Below are 24599 nucleotides of genomic sequence, written 5' to 3'. Positions count from 1 at the left end.
CACCATCCCATATGGCTGCAAATTTATCTAAAAATCCTATCACTCCATCTGGGTTTTTTAGAGGCAGAGACACAAGAGTTGAATTAAAGCATTTATTTTCAGGAGGGCTAAGGATAACATATTAAGCTCAGACTGATTCTGAAATCTCATTTCTTCAAGAAGTCTTTCCCGATTCACTGAAGAAGTGGTGGTAATGAACAATTATCTTCCTATTCATTGCCAACACCACCCCCAGCTCCAAAATCCATTCTTTTGTCTATGCATAAAGGAAATAACCCTTATCAGATATTACATTTGTTTAATTGGTAACTGTGTGCTTGTGACTTAATCTAAGTTTCCAAAGGAGGCAGGGGTTAGATGCCAAGTCCAATACCTTGAGCTGACAGGGACTGCTGGAGATTAAAAGTGGAGTGGAGTAGAGTAGGGTGAGCTCCCACGGACCTAACTAGCTCCCACGGACCTAACTGGCTGCCATTTTAGTTTTGCTGTTCCAGGACTCTGGGATTTTGCCGTGGGCCTTCTTGGCATTGCTGTGGTGTCTGTGTAACTCTCCCACATGCTGGAAAGATGAGGCCCCACATGCCTCAGTGCCATGCCAGGGCGTGGGCTGCAGCAGGACAGAGGTTGTCAGGCAGAGCTGGCATCCGCTTGCTGGCGATGCTGGAGAGCTATGGGAGCTCAGGCAGGTATCCAGAGGCAGGAATCTGGGCAGGCAGGACTTAAAGGTCAGATGGGGTGATGGGAAGAATCAGAGAAGGCAAGAAAAGTCTGAGGGGTTGGTCTTGACAATCAAAGCAAGTTGAAAAACCAAAGAATGGCAAGGACAGCAAGTATAATGGAGAATGCAAGGAGCAGGAAGAGACCTACCTGGGTGCTGTCCTGCAGTCCCAATTCCAGGGGTGATCTAGGAACCTGTGCTCTCCTTTGCTTCTTTAGCTTAGCCTCATCTCCTCATGTGTAAAATGAGATGTTTGGTCTACAAGATCTAAAGTGTCTCTTTTTTTCTTTAATATTTTATTTATTTATTCACGAGAGACACAGAGAGAGGCAGAGACACAGGCAGAGGGAGAATCAGGCTCCCCACAAGGAGCCGGATGTGGAACTTGATCCTGGACCTTGAGATCACTCCCTGAGCCAAAGGCATGATTCTCAAAGGCTCAACTGCTGAGCCATCCAGGCATCCCTAAAGTCTCTTTCAATAACAAAATCTTGAGGGTTTGAGAGTCCCTGAATCATACTTTCAGTTCTGGAGGAGGCCTTCAAGATCTACAGTCAATAGCCGTTCCACAAAGAGGAGTGACCCAGAAATTCCAAGATTTTCCAGTATTTCAAAAATAAATTCTATCCTTGCCAACAAAGGACCACAATATATGATCACTTAAACTGCAGTTTGATAATGGAGTTTGGGGGGAAATATAATAAAATGGTGTTCCCTTATGGCAAAAAGTTTGAGGAACTGATTAAATTCACTCCTTTCATTTTATATATAAAAAAAATGAGAGGAGAAATCATTTGCCCAAAGGGCACCTAGCAAGTTCCAGACAGAACAAGAACCAGAAGACTTCATTTTTCTAAAAATCCATTCTAAGTTTCTACTCCTCCCTCCATACCTTCTGTCCCCACTGGCTCATGTACCAACATCCCTTATAGAGAATAAGTCCTGAGCTTTTGAAAAATATTCTAGCTTTCCTTTCTCTGGTAAATAGAAGGCAAGTCTGATCTGGCAACTTTTCCTTCTAGCAGTTCCAGATATCAGTGGTTAGATTGTAAACTAACCTAAGTAGCACTAGAGGGAAGATGCTGGATTACCTCTGCTGCCAAGGCACTGGAGATAGGTGTTTGAGTGGGTGTGTGTTTGAATGGATTGAGCAGAAAAGGCCTGTGTGTTTACTATGGGAAAAGCATGGTCTCTGCAGAGTCTGAAAGGCAGCCATGTGAAGAGTTACAGATCAAAAATAAAAGGGCCTGGCTATGAATACGGCTCAACTATTATGTGGCCTTGGACAAGTGATCTCTCTGGGCTTTGGTTTCTTCACTTATAAAATGTGGGGGCAAGGGACTCCAGGAGGTGCTAGATGTTTGCCAAAGGGTTTTCAACCCTCACACTGTAAGTATGTGTACCTCACCTCTTCTTTGTAGAGTTGTTCTGGTTTCTCATAGGTGAAGGATCCAGTGAGTTCAGTTCTTAAATGAGTAGTAAGTCCTAGAGAGACTAGGTCTATCTATCCTGAATACCATGAGCATGAAAATCTTCCTAAAGAATAGCTTTATTCATGACCCCTGCTCCAATTCTTAGGACTTCAGACTGCCTGCAGAAAAAAAAAGCTATCATTCCTTTCCTGGCATTTGAACTTTCATGACTTGTCCCCATGTTACCTATTTAGCTTTATCAGTTGCCATCTCTAGAATGCAAGTGTTTAAGTTAGAGACCCAAATTTCAATCCCAGCTTCATCTCTTTGCAGCTCTGTGACTTTAGGCAACTTTTGTACTGTCTCTGAGCCTCATATGTAAAATAAAGATTATAAAATACCTAATTCATCAATTTGATATGAGGAATGAATGAAATATCCTTAAAATCATATAGGTACTGAATGAATGTTAGTGCATTCTTTCTCCCTTCCCCAACTAATGCATATGTTCTTTAAAAATAAGAATAGTATACCTCTTTTATATCCTCAGTGTACAAAGCCTCCAACATAGCAAACCCAATAAATATTTGTTTGATAGATTGATGTTTGTCTGTTGCATTTGTCTAGATAAGCTGAAATATTTGCTTCTCTTTTACAGTTTGCCCAGCTGGTGGCCATCTACAAGACATTGGGAGGAGAGAAGTTCCCACTCATTGAGCAGACATACTACCCCAACCATAAAGAGATGGTAGGAGATTGAGTGGGGACTTTAGTCCTCTGGTGTTTATATTCTGAGCTTGGTGATTATGGGGCTCTAAATGCCTCAGCATTTCAACCCCCCGAGACTCTGTTGGGGATTAACTGTGGACCTGCTTTGTGGGGCTAGAGCACCTGAATTTTAAATGCCAACCTCTTGCTTCCCAAATCCGGAGACCCAATAGGGAAGAGCAGAAACAAAGGCATTTTATGAAGCTGAAAAAGTAAGAAATCTTTGGATCAACAATCAGAAGATCCTGCTATTTTGGGTTCTAGCCATTGCCCTGCCACATGTCACTGGACTAGGTTAGAGTCCCTGTGTGTGAGTTTCCCAATAGGAAAGTTAAATGGGCATCATTATTTCTGACCAGGATATCTAATATGGTACTTATAAAATGTAAGTGAGATTAAGTAATAGTCTTCTGGAAAAGTGTGAAGCACTCCTCAGATGTAAGGTGTTGTTCCTGTTATTATTCACCAGGCCCTTCCATTCCTTTGGCTTCCTCAAGATTGAGATAAGACTGGGCTAACTAACACTGTGCCTTCTCTGAGGCCATGCTAGGATGTCAGAAGGGGCAGAGAGATGGCATAGTTGGTTGGTACAGGACTAAAGCTAATGTGTTTCCTTTAAGACAACTTCTAGCTCAACTGTCTTCTTCTTCTCTGTCCCTACATCCTCTGCCCCAGGCCTGAAAGGTCAGTTGGTGACCACTAGTTAAGTCAGTTGCTTAACCCACCAATGGAGACTTTCTGCCATAACATTCTAGTATTGTACTGTGGGACAGTGATCATGTTTGTTCCCTTTCCCACTCCCTGCTCCAAAAGGGATCTCCATTTGAACAATTTCTGTGAATCAAGAACCTTCATTTGGCATATGGAGATGGCGCTGCTTATTAGCAAACCACACATAAAAAATGAATAGCAACCTTGGGCCTTGAAAATAACTACCTCCTTCATCTTTGCCAGGAAGAGGCTCTGGAACTTTAAGGCCTCATCCTTAATAAATCCTTGAGGTGAACATAAGGGCTTTTCCCTTTCAGGGCAAGCTAGAAGCCTTGCAGAATCTAAGGAACCTTAAGGGATCTGTACTTGGAGTTCTCAGAGACTCTAACCCGCAGTGATATGGGGACTGAACTGAAGGGTAGACAGGGAATAAAACTGGCTTTTTTCCTGCCATAATGTCTAGCAGGGCTGACCACTGAAAACAGTTGCAACAGTTGCAAAACACATTCCCCATCTACCATCTTTTCCCCCAAGTGTCCTTGTGTTACTTTTCTCCTGTCCTCTATCCTGAAATTTGCCCTCAAGAGAGGACCTGCTAAGATCTCTCTGAGGTGTCAAAAGCTAAAGGGGAATTTCATCTTACAATAGAAAAGCTTTTTTTGGCTTAAAAAATTCTGAATTAGGAATAAAACCATTAGTAATCTAGTAGAGAAGGGCTTTCTAAAAGAAACAGAAGAGAAGCTTTATGGATATCAGTGGAGGGCTTTAAGGATAGTTAACCTGCAGAGACCATACCTAAGTCTATTCTTGCCTAAAGAGGCATGCTAACTGGACTAGATCCTCTGCCAGGAATGGTATCGAGGAGATTATAGCATGTGGAGGGAGGTTAGGCCATTGCAGGTCTCATGTTTGGTGACTGTATCCCCCAAGAGTTTCCCTCAAACAGATAATAGTATATGAGAGGATTAGATTGAGTGGGGACATGAGTAGAGGACATACAGCCATAGTGGGTTGTTCTTTTCATTCCCCCAAATCAGTTTGTTCTGATTCTGATTCTGTCAGCCCACTTTCTGGTATTGTACATCACAAGGCTACATCATCTCATATGTATAATAATCATTTCTCCCCTATCAGATCAGTTAAGGTAAGAGAAAAAGGAATAGAAAAGGGAATAGTTCTGACCTAAAAAACAAACTAAGCCAGAATCAAAATTTTCAGTAACAGCTTTCAGCTCGACTAAAAGGGTTTGGGAGGCAGGAGAGATGGGCTGAAGGCTGGCTAGAAAAGTCATATTACTTTCCCTGGCCCTTGACAGGTGCTGGGCTGGCATTTGGATACAAGCTATAACATACCCCATCCCTATCCTAATTCTAGCCAAACTATCCATTGGTACTTTCCATTGGCTGGCAGTGATGAGGCAGGTGGTGACAGCCAGAGCTCCACAGGGAAGGAAAACTGGCTTGGGCTTCAGGATGGTTGAAGGGATGTGATGGTCACTGGCCCCTACTAGGGCTGGATGATGTCAACAAACTCCTTCCTGAGGAGCAGGCGGCCCTGGTACCAGCTGCAGGTGCCATCAACATGCTTCATGCAGACATAATGCTGGGCTTGGTACCCATAGAGCTTCCGTTCCAGCAGCCAGTCTGTCCAGAGGCACTCGTTAGGGGCTGAGATGGTACAGGGCACTGTATAGCAGGTGGTAATCTAGAGTCATAGCCACACAACATCAACATGAGTAGGGTGTTCTTTTTCCATTATTGCCTTTCAGACTCCTACATATGCTTATAACCCAGCTCAAATGCCCCTGACTTCTGAAGCCTTTCCTAGTCCCCAAATTTCCTCCTGAGTCCCCTTTCCCCAATTTCCTAACACACAGTATTGCCTCTCTAATGGTATCTTTGGAGTCAGACAGGCCTCAGGGTTCTTAGTCTACCACTGACCTTGAGCAAATCGCTTCACTTCCTATAGCATTAATTTCTTTGCCTTAAAATAGAAATCTGAACTCTTCATAAATTTGTTATAAAGACTAAATTAAATATTTTAAATAGATAGACATTACAGGGCCTGGCAAAAAGTAGACTCTCTTTAAATGGTAGCTATATTATCTCATTCTTTATATGATGGCCACCTTCCCAGCCAAAATGTAAGTACTTTGGGATCATGGACTATGGACCATCTTGCTTCCCCATCCCCAACTTCATACAGAGCTTGGTCCATGTATTTGGTTCAAATACAGTACAATACATGAGTAAACACATGCACAAAGGAAGGAATACATGAAAAGTGAGGCTGCAAGGCTCAAGACCCTTCCCTCACCCCCCAAAGACCTTGCCAATGGACATTCCCTTACTTGGCAGCCACAGTTCAGATGGTAGTGATGATTCAGACTTTCTCTCTGCAAAAAGGACAGGTTCTCCCAAGGTTCGATATAGTTGCACAGGTGGATGAAGACTTTTCCATCACTGAGGACCTGACCTTCAAGGGGAATGGAGGAGAACCTAGCATGAGGAATCTGCTTGTGGACCTCCAGGAACCCAGGTCCTCAAAGAGCTCAGAAATGCCGCTTCTTCAATGGCTTCTTGGTGGCATGAAGCTCAATTAAAGAACCAGAAAAAACTCTGTAATTTACATATTAAAGATGTTAACAGATTATGTTCATATGAGAGAGAGTTGTAGGATGAAGGCCTTTAATGTGGTGCAGAGAGCTTTAAAGTCAGACTGTTGGTACAACCCCCTTTCTCTCATTTACAGCTGTATGACCTTCAGAAAGTCACATGACTTCTCAGCTCAAAGATGAAAGTAGTAAGTTGTCGTCAAGATGAAATGAGAGAATGTAAAGTTCCCAGCACAGCTCGGGCCCACAGAAGCTTCCATAAATAATAGGTCCCTTCCTCTTTCCAACCCTTCCCAACATCTACACAGCCTAGTCTCCTGCCTTGTCGATACCTATCCTGGTGAGTCTCTCCCCTTCCCCACAGAAAAGCACGCCTTCTTTACTTATCAAACCCTTTCCTAGCTTCCAAAGACCCTTTTGAGTACCACAGTGTCCTCAAAGCCATCTCTGACCACCCTAGCCCATATCCCTCTTAGAACTTCTGTCACTCATTTATTCACTGAGCAACTGCTATGACTTAGTCCCAGAAATACATATGACGGAATCTCTTTCCAAAGGAGCTTAATAAACAGTAGGGCAGATAGATAAGTAGATAAAAATTATCCTGTTCTATAAGAATGAACAAAGCACAATTATCTCTATCTGTGGAAGGGGTGAGGGGCAAGGAAGGTGTCTCAGAGGAGATGATGCTTGCATTTGGCCTTGAATGGGTGGGTAGGAGTTCACCTGCCAGACAAATGAGGGAAAGGAATTCTGGACATTTGGACTGCCCTGTGCAGGGTGGAGCGGCACAACCCAGCAGAACACCTTCTGCAACTACAAGTAGTTTATTTCAGCTCTGGGGGAAATGAGGGGCTAGGAACTGTCAATCACACATGGCTGGAGACAAAGCTGGAGAGGTCAGCAGTGTTCTGGTCACAAGGACTTTCAACATTAGACAAAAGAGCTTGTGCCTTCTTCTGAAGAGCATGGGCCACTGATGACTTTTCAGAGGACTTGTATTTTGTCATTTATCCCCACCTATCAGTGAGACTTGACACTGAGGACAAAGAACATGTCTTCTCCTCCCCTGAATGCACCACAGTGCCTGGCAGAGAGCTAGCACACAGAGGGAATGAAGTAAGTTTGTCTATTAATCCTGGGACCTGGAGGCCTCAGTGGCATGCCCTTGCCTCTGTCTCTCTCATCCAGAGGCTCCCAGATCAACACAATTCCACATCCTTAGATCTGGGGAGCCTCTACCAGTGTAGCTTCTAATGGCTATGACTTCTCAAGAGCCAAGCATGGACTGTGAGCTCCTTGAGGACTGTGGCTTGTCATTAAGTCTCTACACTCCTGCCCAAGGCCTGGCAGTGAGTGGGTGGTCGTTATTGCTGAATGGATGGACAGATAGTGGAAATTCCTTCTGTTCTCCTCACCTGCTGTGTTTTTCTTTTTGTTGCCTTCTTTCCAAATATTTTTCTTCTTTTAGGGGCAATTTAGGTCCCATTTACACAGTGAAGTTTTCCTTATTGTTTACAACCACACAGATACCTCTTTTCCCTAAACTATAAAATAATTTAGTATTGTGTTCATTCACTCACAGAGTCATATTCTTGTGTGGTTTCTTAACTACTCTGTCCCAACCAGTTGAGTATGGAGACCTGCCTGGGCCCAGGTTCATAGAGATTTGTTAGAATTGTTAGATTCAAGGCTTCTGTTAAAGACCGTGCTTTACTGTACCCCAGAATATGGTCTTTAATGTGAGTTAGCCAACGAGGCTATGAGCCAAGATCATGACCCAACATAGCAACCTAAAGTTAATGCCATTATAGACTACAGTAACTATAGTATATATGTTGTGGGGCAAGGTTGCACATGCACAATCCTTGTTTTTTCTGTGAAACCAAGGCATCACCTATAGTATACAGTGTCCAGTTTGGGGTCCTGTGTGAGGGTAGGGACAGGGACAGTGTTTATCCCATTTTGAGAAAGTGGCCAGGATAGGAAGGGGTCTGGGAACCATGACCAGCAGGCCTAGAGCTAGAATGCATGTATTTATGGTCCTCAGGCCTGTGAGGGATTATCATAGGCAGAGGGCAGAACTGAATTCACAAGGGGCAGTTTCAGAGTGGCATATTTTTGGCTTAAGATATCAAACTTAACATCAATTAAAATTGTTTGAAAATGGAACCAGCTGCCCTAGGCTGGGAGAGCAGCTTGTCCTTAAAACAGTGAAACAGTGGCCAAGATCACTGTAATAAAGACTCTTCATTGAAAGAAAGGTTACCACAGCTTCTCCCAACTCAGAGGCTGCCTCTTAGTAATACAACTCTGTTTTATGCCCAAGAAAATGCCACCTAGCTCAGCTTGCTGCCCAAGGAGCCCTGGCTCCTTCTTGACTGCTTTGCTTAGGACAGAGACTATTAGGGCCACTTGTTGGTCTTTAACTTACCAGTCAAGAGATATTGCTTCTGGCTGTTAGCTTCCAGTTTCACACCACAGAGGGAGGAATCAAAAGGTGTATAGATATACTGAACATCCTTGACTTTCTCAAACCCTTTAAACATCTGAAAGGCAATTACAAAAAACAATATTTAGTCAGTGAGTATACTTTTTATCTTAACAGGAAAAACTCACTTCTCAATCTAAAAAAAAAAATTTTAAACAAAAGTCTAGTTCAGGATTTGGCACACACAGATGGCCCATCTGGATCATTTCTCTCTTATGAAAAATCTAAACTTTGGTTTATTCCAGTGAGAATACCTCTAGTAGCCTCACGCATAGGCAGCTGTAGGACTAGATGGACCCCTAAGGGCCTGTGGGGCCTCCTCCCTGCCACTTCAGCATCAATACCCCAGGATCAATGAGCCAGGTTGCCTGACCTACCAGCCCCACTCCCAGTACACAGACCCCACTCCTCCCAATAGCCCGAGGGGGTTAATGCCCTGTCCTGTCCCCATGTACCTTTATCTGTTTGATTTCATACCGGATCATTTTTTGAGTGTCAGTAGGATCTGGACTGGCAGGAACTACCTTCTCACTGGATATTTTGGCCCTTATTGCTGCATAAGAAGAGAAAAGAGGGGAACTTCAGCAACCTGTTGAAGCAGTTCCATCTGGCATCTGGATGACCTGAGCCCCCTGAAGAATTTTATGAGGGAATTCTGGGTTTAGGTCTTGTTGGATTGTACGGAGGACCATGTATATAAGAGTGGGGACCTGTAAACTCCTCCTCTGCAGCTGCTGGAAGTTCTAAACCCCTCAGGCCTATTAGGTCTCTTTAGAATATACTTTATATTAAAGTATAATTTCTATACTTTACCTGCATAGCCTAGATTGCAGTGGGTTGGAGGTGGGCATCAGGATAGAAGAAGGAAGAGGAGCCCCTTGAGAATAGTCAGTTTGCAGTCATCTACTTACATAGTCTGAGGCCTCAACAGAGTCCACCCAGACCTGATGTTGGTAAATGTTTATTGAATTAATAAATATGTTCTGACCCTGCACAGAGGTAGTTTATCTCTCGCCATTTGGGCATTAATCAAAAACTGGTTATAAAATTCTTCTCTGTGCCTGGTCTAACACTAGGTAATAGTACTAGTCCATACATATGGTTAGGACAGGGTCTCCCATCCTGCAGAACTCTTGGTCTAGTAGAGAATACATTTACAAAGAATAACAGCACAGTATACTGGCAGTACAAAAATGTTAGGGATACTGTGGTAACACCAAGGAGTCAGGAAGTCTTCAGAGAAGAGATACCTAAATAAGACCTTGATGGATGAATAGAAGTCTGCCAGGAATTTAAAGGTATGGGGGAAGGGCATTCCAGGCAAAGGAAAGGGAAGGGGCAAAGGTGTGTGTATGTTGGGGTGGGGGTGCATGGAGTAAACAATTATAGGCTTGGTCACAGTGGGATGTTTATAATGAATGCCCAGTCCCCTGGCCCTTATTTCCCCCTCCCCGCATCCAGTAGTTCAGAATAATCACTGGATAGCTCCTGTGACTTGTTCAGGGACACTCCATAATTGCAGTAGGCAGGGGGCAGGGGTTCATTAAGGGGGTCCCTTACACTTTCATTTCCTTGCAAGTCAGCCAGGCTCTGAGCTTGCAAGGTTGCTATGGCGCCGGCCCTGCCCACCCATCAGCCCCAGTAGGAGGCAACTGGTGCAGTATTTGATCTCCTCCCTTTTCCTTCAGACTCCAGGTCTACAGCTCAGCCCCAGACCAACCCCACACAACCACCCCCTGCTGTGGACCTCTTGGGCCTCCGGACTCACCAAGCGCGGAGTGGCAGACGTGCTGCTGGGGGTGCGCAGGGGCGCAGCTGCACGCCTCACCCATCCCCGGCGGCCGCAGCAGTGCCAGCAGCCGCAGCAACAGCGCCCAGCTCGGCGCGGTCCGGGGGCCCCGGGGCATGACACCGCAAAGCCCCGACTGAGCCTGCGAGGACTGTCAGACCAAACAGACCCTCCAGGGCGCATCCAGAAGCGTCACGCCCCCCACCCCAGGCTTTTTGAGGTGGACCTAGGAGCAGTCCCGCCCGGATGGGCTCCTCCCTCCTTTGGCAGTAGGCCACCCACGGCTGCAGGACCCACAGCTCTCCTGACTGGCAGGCTCAGTAAAATGAAGAGGGAAGCCAGGAGAGAGGCCTCTGGCCTCTATTTCCCTGCCTGAGCAATTAAGCCTTATAGAAGTAGAGGGAAAGCACTGAGAAAGGATGGTGTCAAGGCAGAAAGAAAGTGAAACAAAGACAAATGCACGAGGGCAGAAAGACCCAGGGCTTGTGATTCACTCTGAAGGAACAAGAGTGAGGAGAGGCACAAACAGAAAGTGAGACAGGCAGAGTCAGAGAGAGGCAGACAGAATTACAACAGGCAAAAGAGACAGTGACAGAGAGGACGGACCTCTTGCTGAGCTGCACACTGGGAATGAGACAAGCTACTCAGGGCTTCTTTCAGCTGCAGGAAGTGTTTTCAATGCCCTATTTATGAGGCTCCAAAGCAACAGCAAACAGTAATGGAATAGGACAGAGAAAGTTGGGGTGTGTGTGTGTGTCTTGGCGCTGTTGGCTGGGGGGTGGGGAGAGATGTCAGAGAAAGCAGCCTGTGCTTTAGAAACCCTTTCCCATATCCAGAGCCTCAGACTCTGCAGATGGCCGAGGACCGTGCTCCTTGCGGGCGTTATCCCATCACCTAAAGCAAACCTGGGACTTCAAAGCCCTCTCCAGACCCTGGATTCTCAGACCACTGATTCTTGTCTCGTGTCATTATTCACTGGAGAAGACTGAGTCTTGTCAAAGAACCAAGGCTCATGGGGTCACTGCAACCAGAGCCTTGTCTGCTCTGTTTGACAGAGCATAGGGCTCCAAGTCTCCAAAGGATAAGAGACCCAGGAGATTATTGTAGGATATTCCCACACAGTGCTGAACTAGAAGGTGGAAGGCTAGGTTCTGATTCTGTCACAAGGTAGCTTTGCAACCTTTGCCTCTCTGGCAACCTCTACCTCACTTTCTTCCCCATTATATAGGCTTGAACTACATGTTTCCAAAGCCCTTTGAAGCTCTTTGCCCCAGCTTCAACTAGTCTCAGCCAGAAATACTGAAATCCTCAGGTTGGGTGTTCCCAGTATCTGTCCACACCCAGAATTCCCATAGGAATCTGACTTTTTATCAGAGTTAACTTTAAGTTTTTCAAAAGATATCTTCCCATTTTGATGTGATAGTGATGTTTGAAAAGAAAAGAATTGAAAGAGAGCTGAGTCTGATTGAGAAGGATGAGATTTGGGGACCAGGTTGATTCCTCATATAACACTCGAACCAAGATAGAGCCTGATGTATTGGATGCATGGGAAAAGGCATCCAGTCCAACCTCTTTGTTTGGCAAATGTGAAGACAAAGTGACTTGTGAGGGAAAGTGACTTGCAGAAAGTTAATGGCAGAGAGGACTAGAGTGCAAATATCCTGACATATGGTATAGTGCTTCTTCCACTCCACCCTAGTACTTCCTCCATCACCACCTTGTAACCACTTGAAATCCTGCCTTTGGAGGATAGTTCTCCTTTTAGGTTTCTATTGTCCTTCTGTTAAAGTATGACTATCCCAAAATAGAGTTTACACTTTTAAGGATGTCTTTCAAATTATAAGCATGCTGAATTCTTAAGTCATTTCTCTTCCAGACCCCAAACTGGGCAGAAAGAGGGCTTAGCATCCTAACGCTGTGTTTGGTGGTGAGTTTGGAGTGTTGGTGAACAGTGAAGACACTGAAAGGAAGGGAAAAGGCCAGGTTCAGAATAGGAAGCTGGACATTTGAAGGGGAAGGGGAGGGTACTAAAAGGTATATGACAAAGGGACATTAAGATTCCAAGATATATTTCTTTTTAAATTCAGGTTTACTAAGATACAATTTATATACAACAGGATTCACCCTTTCAAAGATGCTTTTTTTTTTTCTAAATTCGCTTTGGTTAAGGACTGATCCTGCCCAGGGTTTGTCTAATGCAGAGATTGAAGCAATGAATTTTGAAGATGTGGAGTACTGAGTGGCAGAACAGGGTTCTTACAGTTCTGCTACTAGTATGCTATGACTTTAGGCAGGTCACTGTCACTCTACAGACCTCAGTTATTTAATTTGTAAACCAAGTAAGTTGGTCTAGTTGTTTAAAGGACCCTTCCAAAGGTGTTACCAAGAAAAATATCTGTAAGATTCCACAGAGATGAGGCACAGTCTGACCAGTTCATTCCTTCCTCCTCTGCTTTCAGCTGACACTGCCCACATTCCCTGTGGTGGTGAAGATTGGCCATGCTCACTCAGGCATGGGCAAGGTAAGGCCATGGTAAGGGTTTGCTATGCTTTGGGGTTGAGGCCAAGAAGGGCACTTTTCAGAGAGCCTTATTATGGATTATTCTGCCTCCTTTCCCCATTTATTCTTTCTAAGGAGATGATTTGGCCTCTCTGAAGCCATGAGTGTTACCCAAACAGACCTCTTCCAACAAGCAGAGTACAGGCCACTCACTTGGGTTCTTGGGCCCTTTACAGCAAGTGTGGCTCCTGAGTTCTAGGAGGGGAAACTAGAGAGGAGGGGTGTCCTAGGGAGATGTGACATCCAGGTTTACATACAGATTGACAACATCGTGATGGGTTTAGAGGCTCAGAGCTCTTGTGACTCTCAGTGTATGTATTGGTATGTCTCCTTTTCTTCCTCTCTGCCTTGCTCCAACATTAGGTCAAAGTGGAAAACCACTACGACTTCCAGGACATTGCTAGTGTGGTGGCTCTCACCCAGACGTATGCCACAGCAGAGCCTTTTATTGACGCCAAGTATGACATCCGGGTCCAGAAGATAGGCAACAACTACAAGGCTTATATGTGAGTGGGGCTGGGGACCCAGCAGATACTCTTCACTTTCTCCTCAGCCCAGTGGAATATCTGAGCCTCCAGATAGCAGCCAACTCTCAGTTTTGCCTCACCTGGACCAAAAGGCAGAGACCAGAGAGAGGGTGCCATTCAAGTCAGGGAATCCTAGCCTGAGTTCCTTTCTAGTCAGAGGAGGTCCCATTAACTAAGATGAGAAATAAAATGAATATTTATTTTATTCATTTATTTCATTATTCATTTATTCACTAGCTTCTAAATGAAATTTGACATCTCTTCAGTTATAAACCACAATAAGCTATTGTAGTAGCAACAGCACAAGTGCCTTTGTTACTAAAGGTAATCACAGAGATTTTTGATTCAAACTACAGTTACGCCAGGTATCTTTAAATACCAGTTATTTTTATCACTACTCAGGAATCATGGTAGTTACTAGAACTGTCACTGCATTTGTACCTGAAAATACTTTTGTTATTTACAAAGAAATATATTGTTCTAATAATTGCAGATTTGTTTAATATTTTGATAATTATTTTAAATAATTGGGTTTCTTTGTTATCTTATGTACTTTATTTTATACATTCACATATCTTATATATTTTTATATATTGAAAGGAATCCATAAGCTTCACCAGGCTTCCAGAACTCAGAAAAGGTTAAGGAACTCCTAAATGAAAATATATAGCCCTGGAAACACTCCACAGCACTAAAAGCCTAGTAGTTATGAGAATAGATGACTTCTCCACCTAACTATGTCCATTTGCCAGAATGGAAAGTTAAGTTTCCTTCATTCGAATTTAGAGAAAGAAAAGATTTAAAGATGACCCAATCTTCTATAACGTACATAAGAATGCAAATAGCTTACAATTCCAATTTTGGAAATGTGAGCCTCTCACTTTGTAAAACCTACAGGGTAGTATTTCCTTTACAAATGAAGAACATTCTAACATACAAATTTGTTTTTGGCCGCTCAGCACTTAAGCAGACTTTAAGCCTAAACAGCTTCCCTTTCCCTTGTCCATCTATTTCCATTGTTCTTGTCTCCCCTGGTTAGTGTTTGTACTAAATCCCACCCCTGGAATTAGTTAGGAGCCATGCCCCTCCCTCCCTTGTCATAACTCTGCACACACCTCTCTTTTCGCCCTTTGCACACATGGGAATTTCTATTATCCTTTAAAGAGCTCCCTGGGCAGGAACAGTAAAATCATCTCTGCAGCCCCATCAACTTGTGCAGCAGCAGGCACAGAGGAGGCACCCAATAAGTATTCAGGGAAGAGCCCTTGTACAGAACTGAAGCATAGAATCTTTTTTACTTTTTTTTTTTTTTTTACTAGATTGCTACTTTTTAAAAGTTTATAATTTTTTATTTAAAGTCTTGCTGCTTCAAAAAGCAATTTAGGATTGTTTTAAAAGTATACATGATATAATATAATTTAAATGACTATTGTAAAAAGTAGCTAAAAGAAGCAGAAAAATCAGTATGTGTAGGCACCTAGGAAAGCAGATTTCCTACCCTTTACTTTTACAATCCCCTAAATTAAAAAATACAACAAAATAACAAAGTAAAATCCCCTAAATAAACACAAAATGCTTATGACAGTGGAGCAAAAGTGTCTTGATCCTTAAAAGGAGACACCTCATTTTTAAAGGCTAGGATTTCCAAAAGCAATTTCAAAGAAGCATAAGAAAAGAGAATCCTCTATTAATGATGAAAGGTGGGCAGCCAAAGAAGCTTTAGAAAACATTTACTTACTTTTTAATTTGCAAAGGACAGTGATTTAGGGGAATATTCAGCTCCTCTTGGCTCCTCTTTCCCAATCGTTTATCTGTTCCCTTGCTTTCAGAAAGAATTGACCTGACAATAGCCAAGATAAGATTTGAGAGTCTTCCCTACTCCCTTAGCTCTCACCATGGAGATCCAGAGACAGCCATGTTTGGTGGGAAGAGGGTACTGTTACCACTCTGCTCTCAGTAGGCCATAATGTGCCTCTCTCTGTGGATGTCAGATGACCTACAAGTCCTGAGAGGTAGTTGAGCTGTTACTGAGTGGCTTTTGGGTGTCCCTGATGCTCTCCCATGCAACCTAGGTAACCTAGGATGGATCTGTGCCCTGCATCTCATTGTTAGAGAAAGGTGTGAAGTCTGAAGGACATTATTATTATTCGCTCAAATTTCCAAGCCCTTATTATGTACCAGGGTCCTGTTCTGGGGACCAGGAAGTGAGTGACTCTCTGCCCCTACCATTGAAGAGCCCAGCCTGGTCACAGGGACACACTCATAAACCACCAATATTGGGAAGACAGTGTTAGTTTTATTATGATCTATCTTTGTGTCACTACTCAGATTTTGGAAGTCATTCATCTGTTAGTTGTTTATGTTTTCTGAACTAGGTAGTAGGGTATAGGGGAAGCACAGCACAATGAGGGAACCAAGAGTCTTGGACGTTTTTCTATCTTACGTCTAATATGACTGTATACACAACATTGGGCAAGTCATTTAACCTTTCTGAGTCTTAATCTCCTTGTCTATAAAGTTGGGGCAAGAATGTCAGCCTGCTCACAACAGGGGTTTGTACTGAAGGCTCTGGTGTACTGAAGCTCTGGTGAAGGTTTGTGGAGGAAGAACCTTGGAAAGCAATCAGTACTGTATAAGTGTGAGGGGTTGTTATTACCACATCAGTTGACTCATTAGGCCGCCTCAGGGCTCTGAAAATTAGCCATATGTCTAGGTTTCTCAGTGTCTGAGATCAGCCTCTGGGGAAGGTACTCCTGGGAACTGCTGGGTGGAGACTACCACATGCATCCTCTCTCCAGACAGTAGCAAGTAAGAAGGACAGCACATGAACGGTTTTGTCAGTAGTGTGACAGGGCTTTTCTGTCCTCTAGGCCACTCCTTCCTCTTGACTGTGTCTGAGTGAAGACAAATAATTAAGAAGGCCTATTTTTGGTGTTTTACAATTTATTTAAAACTGTATCAATTGATCCTCATGACCACCTCATGATAAGAGGCTCAGAGAGGTGAAGTGATTCACCCATGGTCACCCAGGCAGTCAAGGGCGAATCCAGACCAGAAACCAGGTCATCCACCTCCAATTTAGTCCAAGACTAGTTGACTTTAACACCTGCTTGTGGATGGAGAGGGTGCAGAGGGTGCAGAGGATGCAGAGGGCATTTCAGAGAAGATGGTGACTTGATTCCATCAGCTGCATTTGAATGGATGAGGCAACTTAAGCCTGAGGAAGTTAACTGACTTGTCCAGAGTCACACTGTTAAAATACTGTAGACTCTCAGAAATCAACTATTGAATAAAGAAATAAATGAGCCAGTAAGGAAGCCATGGGGAGATATTCACAAGAATCTTGAGAGCATTCCCAGGATCAATAGAATTCAGTTTGTATATGCCGAGTCAGCCCAGATACTAAGTGGATAGGCTGCAAGTGGTTTACAGACTTGTGGACTTAAGACTTAGCTCAAATAACTAATGTGAAAAGTAGATATAGGACTTTAAGTGAGGTTCAGGCAAAGTCCTTTAGGGGTTCAGGAGAGCAAGTGCTCATCTGATTGAAAAGATCAGGAAAGCCTCCATGGAGCCGCAGCAGTCTGGGCTGGACTACAGAAAGAAGGAGGACATTGAGGTTAGGGGTTGGCAGGGCATCCAGGTTCTAGGCTCAGCAGACAGGTGCCTGGGCTACTTATGCGAGAAGCAGGTAAGTAATTTTAGCAGTGAACTAAAATTCTGGAAAGTCTCATGCCCTCCCCTTGCTGATGTGGCTCACTGCCTGTCCTATTCTGGTGGCACCTTATTGCAGGAGGACGTCAATCTCAGGGAATTGGAAGACAAACACCGGCTCTGCAATGCTGGAGCAGATTGCAATGTCAGACAGGTGAGTGAGCAAAGGAGTCCACTCCCTAGCCCAGCTCCATAGTTGAAGAGGTGAAAGAAATGAGCTCTGCCTAAAAGGAGCCTCTAATCAAGATAGAACAGAAAGGCCTAAGCAACCAGGTAACAAGATTAGGTAGGACTTGGTTATATGCTAAATTATAAAGATAGAATGGACATGATGTAGAAGCTCCAAGAAAGGAGTAGTTACTCTGCACTGGAATAGTCAAGGCCACCTAGAGTAGGTGGGACCTGCTTTGAGCCTGGAAACATGGGTGGAATCTGGAGAGCAAAGTGAGAGAGCACTGTAGAGAGGGCAACATGCTTGATGGGGGTAGAGGGAGGGGAGGAGGAGAGGTGAAGGGATGGATGAGGTAGAGGCACCAAGGAATCATGAGTAGCAAGCAGGCTTGAAATGAGCTAACACCCTAGCCTCAGAACACCATCCCATTCCTTCCAGGTACAAGCTGTGGGTGGACACCTGCTCTGAGATGTTTGGTGGCCTGGACATCTGTGCTGTCAAAGCTGTACATGGCAAAGATGGAAAAGACTACATTTTTGAGGTAAGTCTGACACAAAGAGTATCTCAGTAAGAGACAACTTCCAAGGCTAGAGGCCAGGCTCTTGGCTTCAGAACTATGTGAGTGGCCCAAACTACATTTAGATTACAGTTTCTCTGTCCAGGGGATGGTTCCCAGACAACACTACCAATGGATGTGCATAGTGAAATACCTCCACCAGTGGGGAGCTATTGTTTCCAACCAGCTAGGCTGATCCACCCAATGGGGAAGAGATGCCAGATTTGGGTCCCTGGGGTCCAAACCTAATGCTATTTCTCTGGGAAGACTATAATGATTTACTATTTTTGGTCTCCGAAAGCTGGACTTGGGAATCATTTGGTTCAATCTGCTCATTTTCCAGATGAGAAAACTAAGGCCTAATGCCATGACATGTGCTCAAGGCCATGGAGTAAATCAGTGTCTCAACCTGGGCTAGAGCTCAGGTCTGCTGGATACAGGATATCCTTAGCATCTCTCTGAGCCTCAGAGATACTTTACTCAGCCTGTTCCTCTAACAAAACTTGACGGACTCCCTTTTTCCATACTAAAAGAAAGTCAGTAGCAGTGTGAATCCTTCACACATGTTCCTGCCCAATCTTCTGGGAGCAGGAAAGGCTCCTTGCCAGGAGTTGGTGATATTTGCAAAGGATTAGTGTCAGGAGCCCAAAGTGGGCTTCAAAATCTACTTCATGATCTGTTTGGCATGTAGTATTTGGCATGTAGTATTCTAGATAGTCATATCCCCCTCTCTCAGTGGGACTCAGTTTTCTCATCCATAAATGAGAGTTGGACTATAGAGTCTATGATCCTGATTAGGTGGACAATTCCTAAAGGAGGAAAACATTTACCTGGACCTTGAGGTACAGGAAGAATTAGGATGGCAGTGAAAAGGGAAGGCATCCCAGGTCATGAGCAAAAGCAAAAATCTAGTTGTTTAATGGGTAGAATATGTGTGGAGATAGAAACTGCATGGGTGAAAAATCTCGGAGATGAAAACTGCCTATTCCTAACTAGAAAGTTAAAGTAATGACCTTCATGTATTCCTGCTCTCCCTGCCAACAAACCTCTGAGCCCTGGAATTATGCTATCTCCATGCTCTCTCCTTTTCACCGCTACCTTCAGCTACCAATTTTTCAGTCTGAGCCCTGGCCTGGGTGAAGTCTGGGGGAAAGGACCCAAGGCAAAAGTTTGCTGGAGTTGGGGACAGAGGTGCTATTTCTGCAAAGGAACATGCTTCCAGCTCAAGAAAAGAACACTGGTTTCATCCCCAACCTATCTCTGATGCCTACTCATTCTGAAAGATATTTCCAGACCCTTTCCTAACTTGGGCTACATCTTCCACTAGGTCATGGACTGCAGTATGCCACTTATTGGTGAGCACCAGGTGGAAGACAGACAACTCATTACTGAACTAGTCATTAGCAAGATGAACCAGCTGCTATCCAGGACCCCTGTTCTGTCCCCTCAGAGACCCTTAACCACCCAGCAGCCACAGGTAAGCAAGAGGAAGAGACACAGGAGAGCCAAGAACCATTCCCAGGTCCACTGTGGCTCCAGGATGGAGGAGCCTTCTCATTAGCAGTCTGCGGTATCAGCTATTGAACTGTCCAGAAATAGATTACTGGATTTCCTCTCTGAACTTGAAGTCTCTGGAGAACCAGATCCCATTTCCCTTAGGATACTCCCACTTTTGGATGGGAGATCTTCAAGAAAGGTTGGGTCCTTTCACCAGCTATTCACTGTCTGTGAGGAGTCTGCCACATTTATAGAGAAAGAAGGGTCTTTATCAGAAGTCTGCTGGTCTAGAGAGAAGAGAGGGTCAGGTCCCTCATTCTGGAAGAGAGTGACAAGGTTAAACTCAAATTAGAAATCTGCTTTCCTTGCTAAAACTGAGGTTACAATTTTTTTCCTTGCTAAAAAGGCAGCTTTTTTCAGTTGACTATGGTGTGTGACTCATGGCCAATCACATTCACAGCGACAGTCTCCCAGCTGCAGACCTGGTAGGAAATCCACATTGAAGTTTTTGTGGCTGAGTCCCTATGGCTCTAGAATGGGACAGAGAAAAGCAGGAGTGGGCATCTGAAATGTCATCTAGGAGATAACTCATTTTGCAAAAATACCCCCAACTATCTTCACACTGAACTTTTTCATAATGAAGTGATAAGAGCTTGGGACAAAGAATCCAAGAACTGAGTCCTAGTCTAACTATTCCCCTAAACATCTGTGTGACTCTGGGGAGAAGTTACCACCTTTTCTAGGGCTCAAGTTTTATCACTTGTACATGAAAAGCTCTCAGAAATCTTTCTTTCAAAATCCTACTTCAAACAATTAAGAAGGTAAAATAGAATAGTGATTTCAGAGTGCAGGTTTTGAAAGGAGAACTACCTAAATTTGAATCCTGGACCTTCCATGTATTGGCTTTGTGATCTTGGATAAAGTACTTATAGGTGGCTCAGCAGAGATGACAATGGCACCCTTCTCCTAGGGTTATTATGAGAATTAAATGAAGCACCTAAAATACAGCATATATATAGTATATCATAAGTGCTCAATAAAGGTTACCTGTTGTTATTAAGTAAGTAAGCAGCCTCGGGGCTTGGGTTCCCTGCAACTTCAGGCTTCAAGATCATTGCTCCATTTTCTAAAGATCAGTGCCTCAATGGGATTATACTGTAACCGGAAGCCAAGTAATTGGATTCTGGAAATTCTTTAGTAAGAAAGAAGAAAAGGAGTGGGGAGGGGAAAAAACAGTATAAACCAGCCTGGATTATTTTATATAGAAGCAAATTCCCCCCGCATTTGTCTTATCACTTGAATGTCAAAGAATCATAGTATAGGAAGATAGTTGATATTCATAATAATGGACCTGAATCATAAGGAAACAGTTATATTTAAGTCAGTATTCCAAATGTTGTTTAAGAAAGCTAGAGACATAAAGTATAAGAACTATTTCTGTAGAAATGGCTAAAATAGGAGAGCCTGAATGACTTAGTTGGTTTAGTGTCTAACTCTTGATTTCACCTCAGTTCATGATCCTGCAATCCTGGGGAATCTGCTCTCTCTCCCTGTCCTTCTTCCTCCCCCCTCTCTCTGAAATAAATAACTAAATCTTTTTAAAAAGAAATTATTAAAATAAAACTGTAATAATTGGTAAGTCATTTCTTTCTCTGGATCTCAGTTTCTCCACCTATAATATGATATCTAAATACGTTTTGAACTCTGAAAATTTCTTTGAGTAGAATACTGCTAACCTTACTCATGCTGCATAATGAGAGCTTCTGGGCTAGTAGACTTACTCTGGGTATCCAACTTGAGAGTAGTCCCATGCTGTGGGATGCTATCATACATTAGCTCTTATGGGTGTTTTATACCCTGTATAGCTGGTGTCACATGTGTCAAACCTCTGGGCAAGTTTAAGAATCTGTTTCTGTATGTCAGGAATGTTAGTCACCAGAGAATTACAGTGGGGGCAATTAAGAGAACAAAGATTAATTGTTTGTTAGAGATACAAGCCCATTATTTAAATGTTATACTTAACTAGAGGTGATTTAAAAAGATATTCCTGGTTAAAAAAATATCAGATCTGTGGTTAGATTTTATGATTTTGTAAAGCTTAGGAATTTACAGATTGTTGCTTGTCACTGCCCTAGAGGAAGAGTGGCAGGTATCCCCCTTCTTCCCTTTAGCCCTGAGAAATACAGAGAATATCTGGTTGTAGCTTAAAGAACTTATGACAGAGTAAGTCCAATGCTCTACCCAGGTGAGATTAAAAAAAAAGGGGGTGGGGGCTGTTCTGGGATTTTGTGAGGATCCCTTAAGTACTTTTATAAATAGACCTGTGCAAAACTCTCTAGGCCTTCTATAGTGAAGTCATTTTGAACTAGAATGGAGAGGAGACCTGAGTTCAGCCTTGTCCTTGCCACTGACTTACCAAGTGACTTGGGTATATATCTTCCTATTTCTGTGCCTCAACATCTTCATGTGTAAAATGAAGGACTGAACAACAACAAAACCCTGCTAAGATGTCTTCTAGCAATGAAATTTAAATTATACAGAAATGACATCTGAAGCGTAAAAGTTCAGTAACAAAGAGAAATCACCAAAAAACCCTTTGCACCCCAGGAAAGCATTAGCTCTTCTTTGATACAAGCCCCTTACTTTGCAGGCATTACATATTGCAACCTAAATATTCTCAAGAAGAAATCTAGAAAATATCAGAATCAAGTCAAGAAACATATTAAGTAATGAGCTTTCCTAAATATAGGGGCTCCTGCAAAAATCCCTCATAGTAAAAGCCAGACTGACTCAAGGATAAGCTTTTCTCTGCTCAAGCTCACATTCAAAGCTACAACAGGATGTTGTGGAAAGCACCCTGTGCTGGGAGTCAGAACATGTGGGAGTTAGTTGTACTTTATCATAAAAGTATGTGACCTTGGTAAGTCATTTCCCATCTCTAGACCTCTGGTTCCTTGCCTTATAGAATTAGGTTGAATCAGATGATATCTAGATCCCTTTCAATTCTAAGGTCACGTGAAACCTGGAGTCTGCCCAACTGCAAAGTCTGACAGTACAGTTCTCCACAAAACTTACTTCTCACTCCTGACACCAATAGAGTTTAGAGAGTTCCCAAGAATTCTTGGGAAGGACTCACATAACTTACCGCAAACTGTTGTACTCCCAGGTGCATAATAGGAGGGTATGGATCAAAATTAACCAAATGAAAATGCATAGGACAGAGTCTGGGAGTGTTCCAAACATGAAGATTCCACTGTCCTAACATTCCTGTGTCCATATGTGACAGTACACATGCTGCCAATCAGGGAAGCGCATCCAAGATTCAGTATTCACAGCTTTCATTGGTTTTCAGGTCGTAGGCTTGCTTGATTGATTGATCACCTGCTTGAAATTGGTCTCCAGTATCCCCATCCCTGGAAGTCAGGTTAATACCATGTGGCCTCAGGGACCACTGTGAGTTACCTCATCAGCATTTATTATCATGTGTGGTCTGAGGGGCTCTCACCACAAATAACAAAGACACTCCTATCACTCAGGAAATTCCAAGAATTTAGACTTCTCTCCCAGGAGAGGGGGTACAAAGGCCAGATATCTCTTTGGGCAAAGTCAAATCTTTACTACAGACATGATTAAATTAAATTAACAAATGTCTCTTAAATATTTTGAGAGGGCCATGCTTTATTCAACTATACTTCCACTGACCAGCACAGGCCTAGCCCAATGTGTGTGCTTAAAATTAGAAAGCAGACTTAGGGGTACGATGATGAATGAGATACAGTTCCTGTCCTAAAGTTGTTTAGATTCTAGATTAAAATCATGACTAAATTCACATTCGTCAGATGGTACCTTCTTGTATTCTCTGTTAGTGTCCTCTTGAACCTTGTACCTTGACCCCAGGCCACCCTAAAGACAGAAAGTATACCGCAGTCTGTCACATTTGGCAAAACACTGCAACTTGGGCTTGAGGTTATGACTGTACTGGTCATATTTCTACCTTCCATTCTCCCTAATGATAACACATTTCCACTGGTTATGACTGAGGAGACATTTCAGTCATCCTGGCTCCAAGCCCATGGAGCTGTCAAACCAGATTGTTTTCATATTGCCACTATTACATCTGCCAGTTTATTTGCATCTTTAGCCACATGAATCTCTTCTAAGGCCCATGGTCCATGAGTGTCCTTTTTGCTTTCAAGTTATCCCTCTCTTCTCCATCATCAATTTCTTCTTTTCTAGACAATTATCACATCCACCCACAAACATCTCCCATTTAGAAAAATAAAGTAAAAGCCAATCCCACCATCCTACTGAAATTGCTCATGTCAAAAAGTGACTCCTTGTCACCTAGTTCTCATCTTTCCATCTCCTTATCTTACAGGACTTCTCAGTAGCCTTGATACAATTTCCCACACTCCCTCCTTCTTGAAACACTTTCCTTTCTAGGCCTCAGTGATCCTGTTCTTGCCTAGTTTTCATTCTACCTCATTGGTTTCTCCTTCTCACCTCCTTTGCTGGCCCCTCCACTTCTGCTAAACCTCCAAATGTCAGTGCCCTAGAACTTGGTCTGTGTATATTCCTTGGTGATCTCAACCAGACCATATCTATTTCCTGCCCTGACCACTCCTTGAACTCCAGATTCACATTTCTAACTCTTGCTTGACATCTTTATTTACATGTCTAAAGGCATCCTAAATATAACATGGCTAAAGCAGAACTCTTTTTCCCCCCTTAAATTTGTCCTTCCTTCTAATTTCTCCAAACAATTCATACAGGCATTCTTACCTACCTCTTTGCCTTCATACCATCCTAGCTCTTCCTCACTGGTAAGGTCTTTATATGAGCTGTGTCCTCTCTCTTAAATGTCCTTCCTTTTGTTTTTGCATGGCTGGCTCCTTCATGAGAATATAACTGAAATTTCCTCAGCTATCCAATCCAAAGTTTGGATCCAAATCACTGGCTACCACCCCTGCTTCTTTAATTTCCTGCATAGCACTTGCTATCAGCTAAAATCATTCCCATCAGTCCATTTCTTTGGCTCTTCCAGTAGAATGTAAGCATCTGGAGAGTAGG

The 24599-nt window shown here is 43.3% G+C and overlaps 2 protein-coding genes across 4 annotated transcripts in view; one reads left to right on the top strand and one right to left on the bottom strand.

The window, feature by feature from the left end:
* TIMP4 (TIMP metallopeptidase inhibitor 4) overlaps nt 1–11086 on the bottom strand; it is a 36079-nt gene extending 24993 nt beyond the window's left edge. Inside the window, exons 1-5 of one of the 3 annotated variants that reach the window (XM_077857791.1) lie at nt 10483–11075; nt 9170–9267; nt 8658–8772; nt 5960–6084; nt 79–5313 (exon numbers count right to left, since the gene is read on the bottom strand). In XM_077857791.1, coding sequence (XP_077713917.1) covers nt 5116–5313; nt 5960–6084; nt 8658–8772; nt 9170–9267; nt 10483–10621 — 675 coding nt within the window. In that variant the 5' untranslated portion in view covers nt 10622–11075 and the 3' untranslated portion in view covers nt 79–5115. Of the gene's footprint in view, nt 1–78; nt 5314–5959; nt 6085–8657; nt 8773–9169; nt 9268–10482 lie in introns of those variants that run through there. The other 2 variants (XM_077857792.1, XM_077857793.1) reach the window with 2 other exon arrangements.
* Nucleotides 1–24599, top strand: part of SYN2 (synapsin II) — a 203153-nt gene that overhangs the window by 161351 nt on the left and 17203 nt on the right. The window contains exons 5-10 of the mRNA XM_077857785.1: nt 2789–2878; nt 12963–13025; nt 13427–13569; nt 17384–17458; nt 17915–18017; nt 19360–19509. Coding sequence (XP_077713911.1) covers nt 2789–2878; nt 12963–13025; nt 13427–13569; nt 17384–17458; nt 17915–18017; nt 19360–19509 — 624 coding nt within the window. The remainder of the gene's footprint in view (nt 1–2788; nt 2879–12962; nt 13026–13426; nt 13570–17383; nt 17459–17914; nt 18018–19359; nt 19510–24599) is intronic.

This window comes from Canis aureus, chromosome 19 (assembly GCF_053574225.1).
Source record: "Canis aureus isolate CA01 chromosome 19, VMU_Caureus_v.1.0, whole genome shotgun sequence".
Lineage (NCBI taxonomy): Eukaryota > Metazoa > Chordata > Mammalia > Carnivora > Canidae > Canis > Canis aureus.
This window is presented reverse-complemented; position numbering and strand designations above follow the sequence as displayed.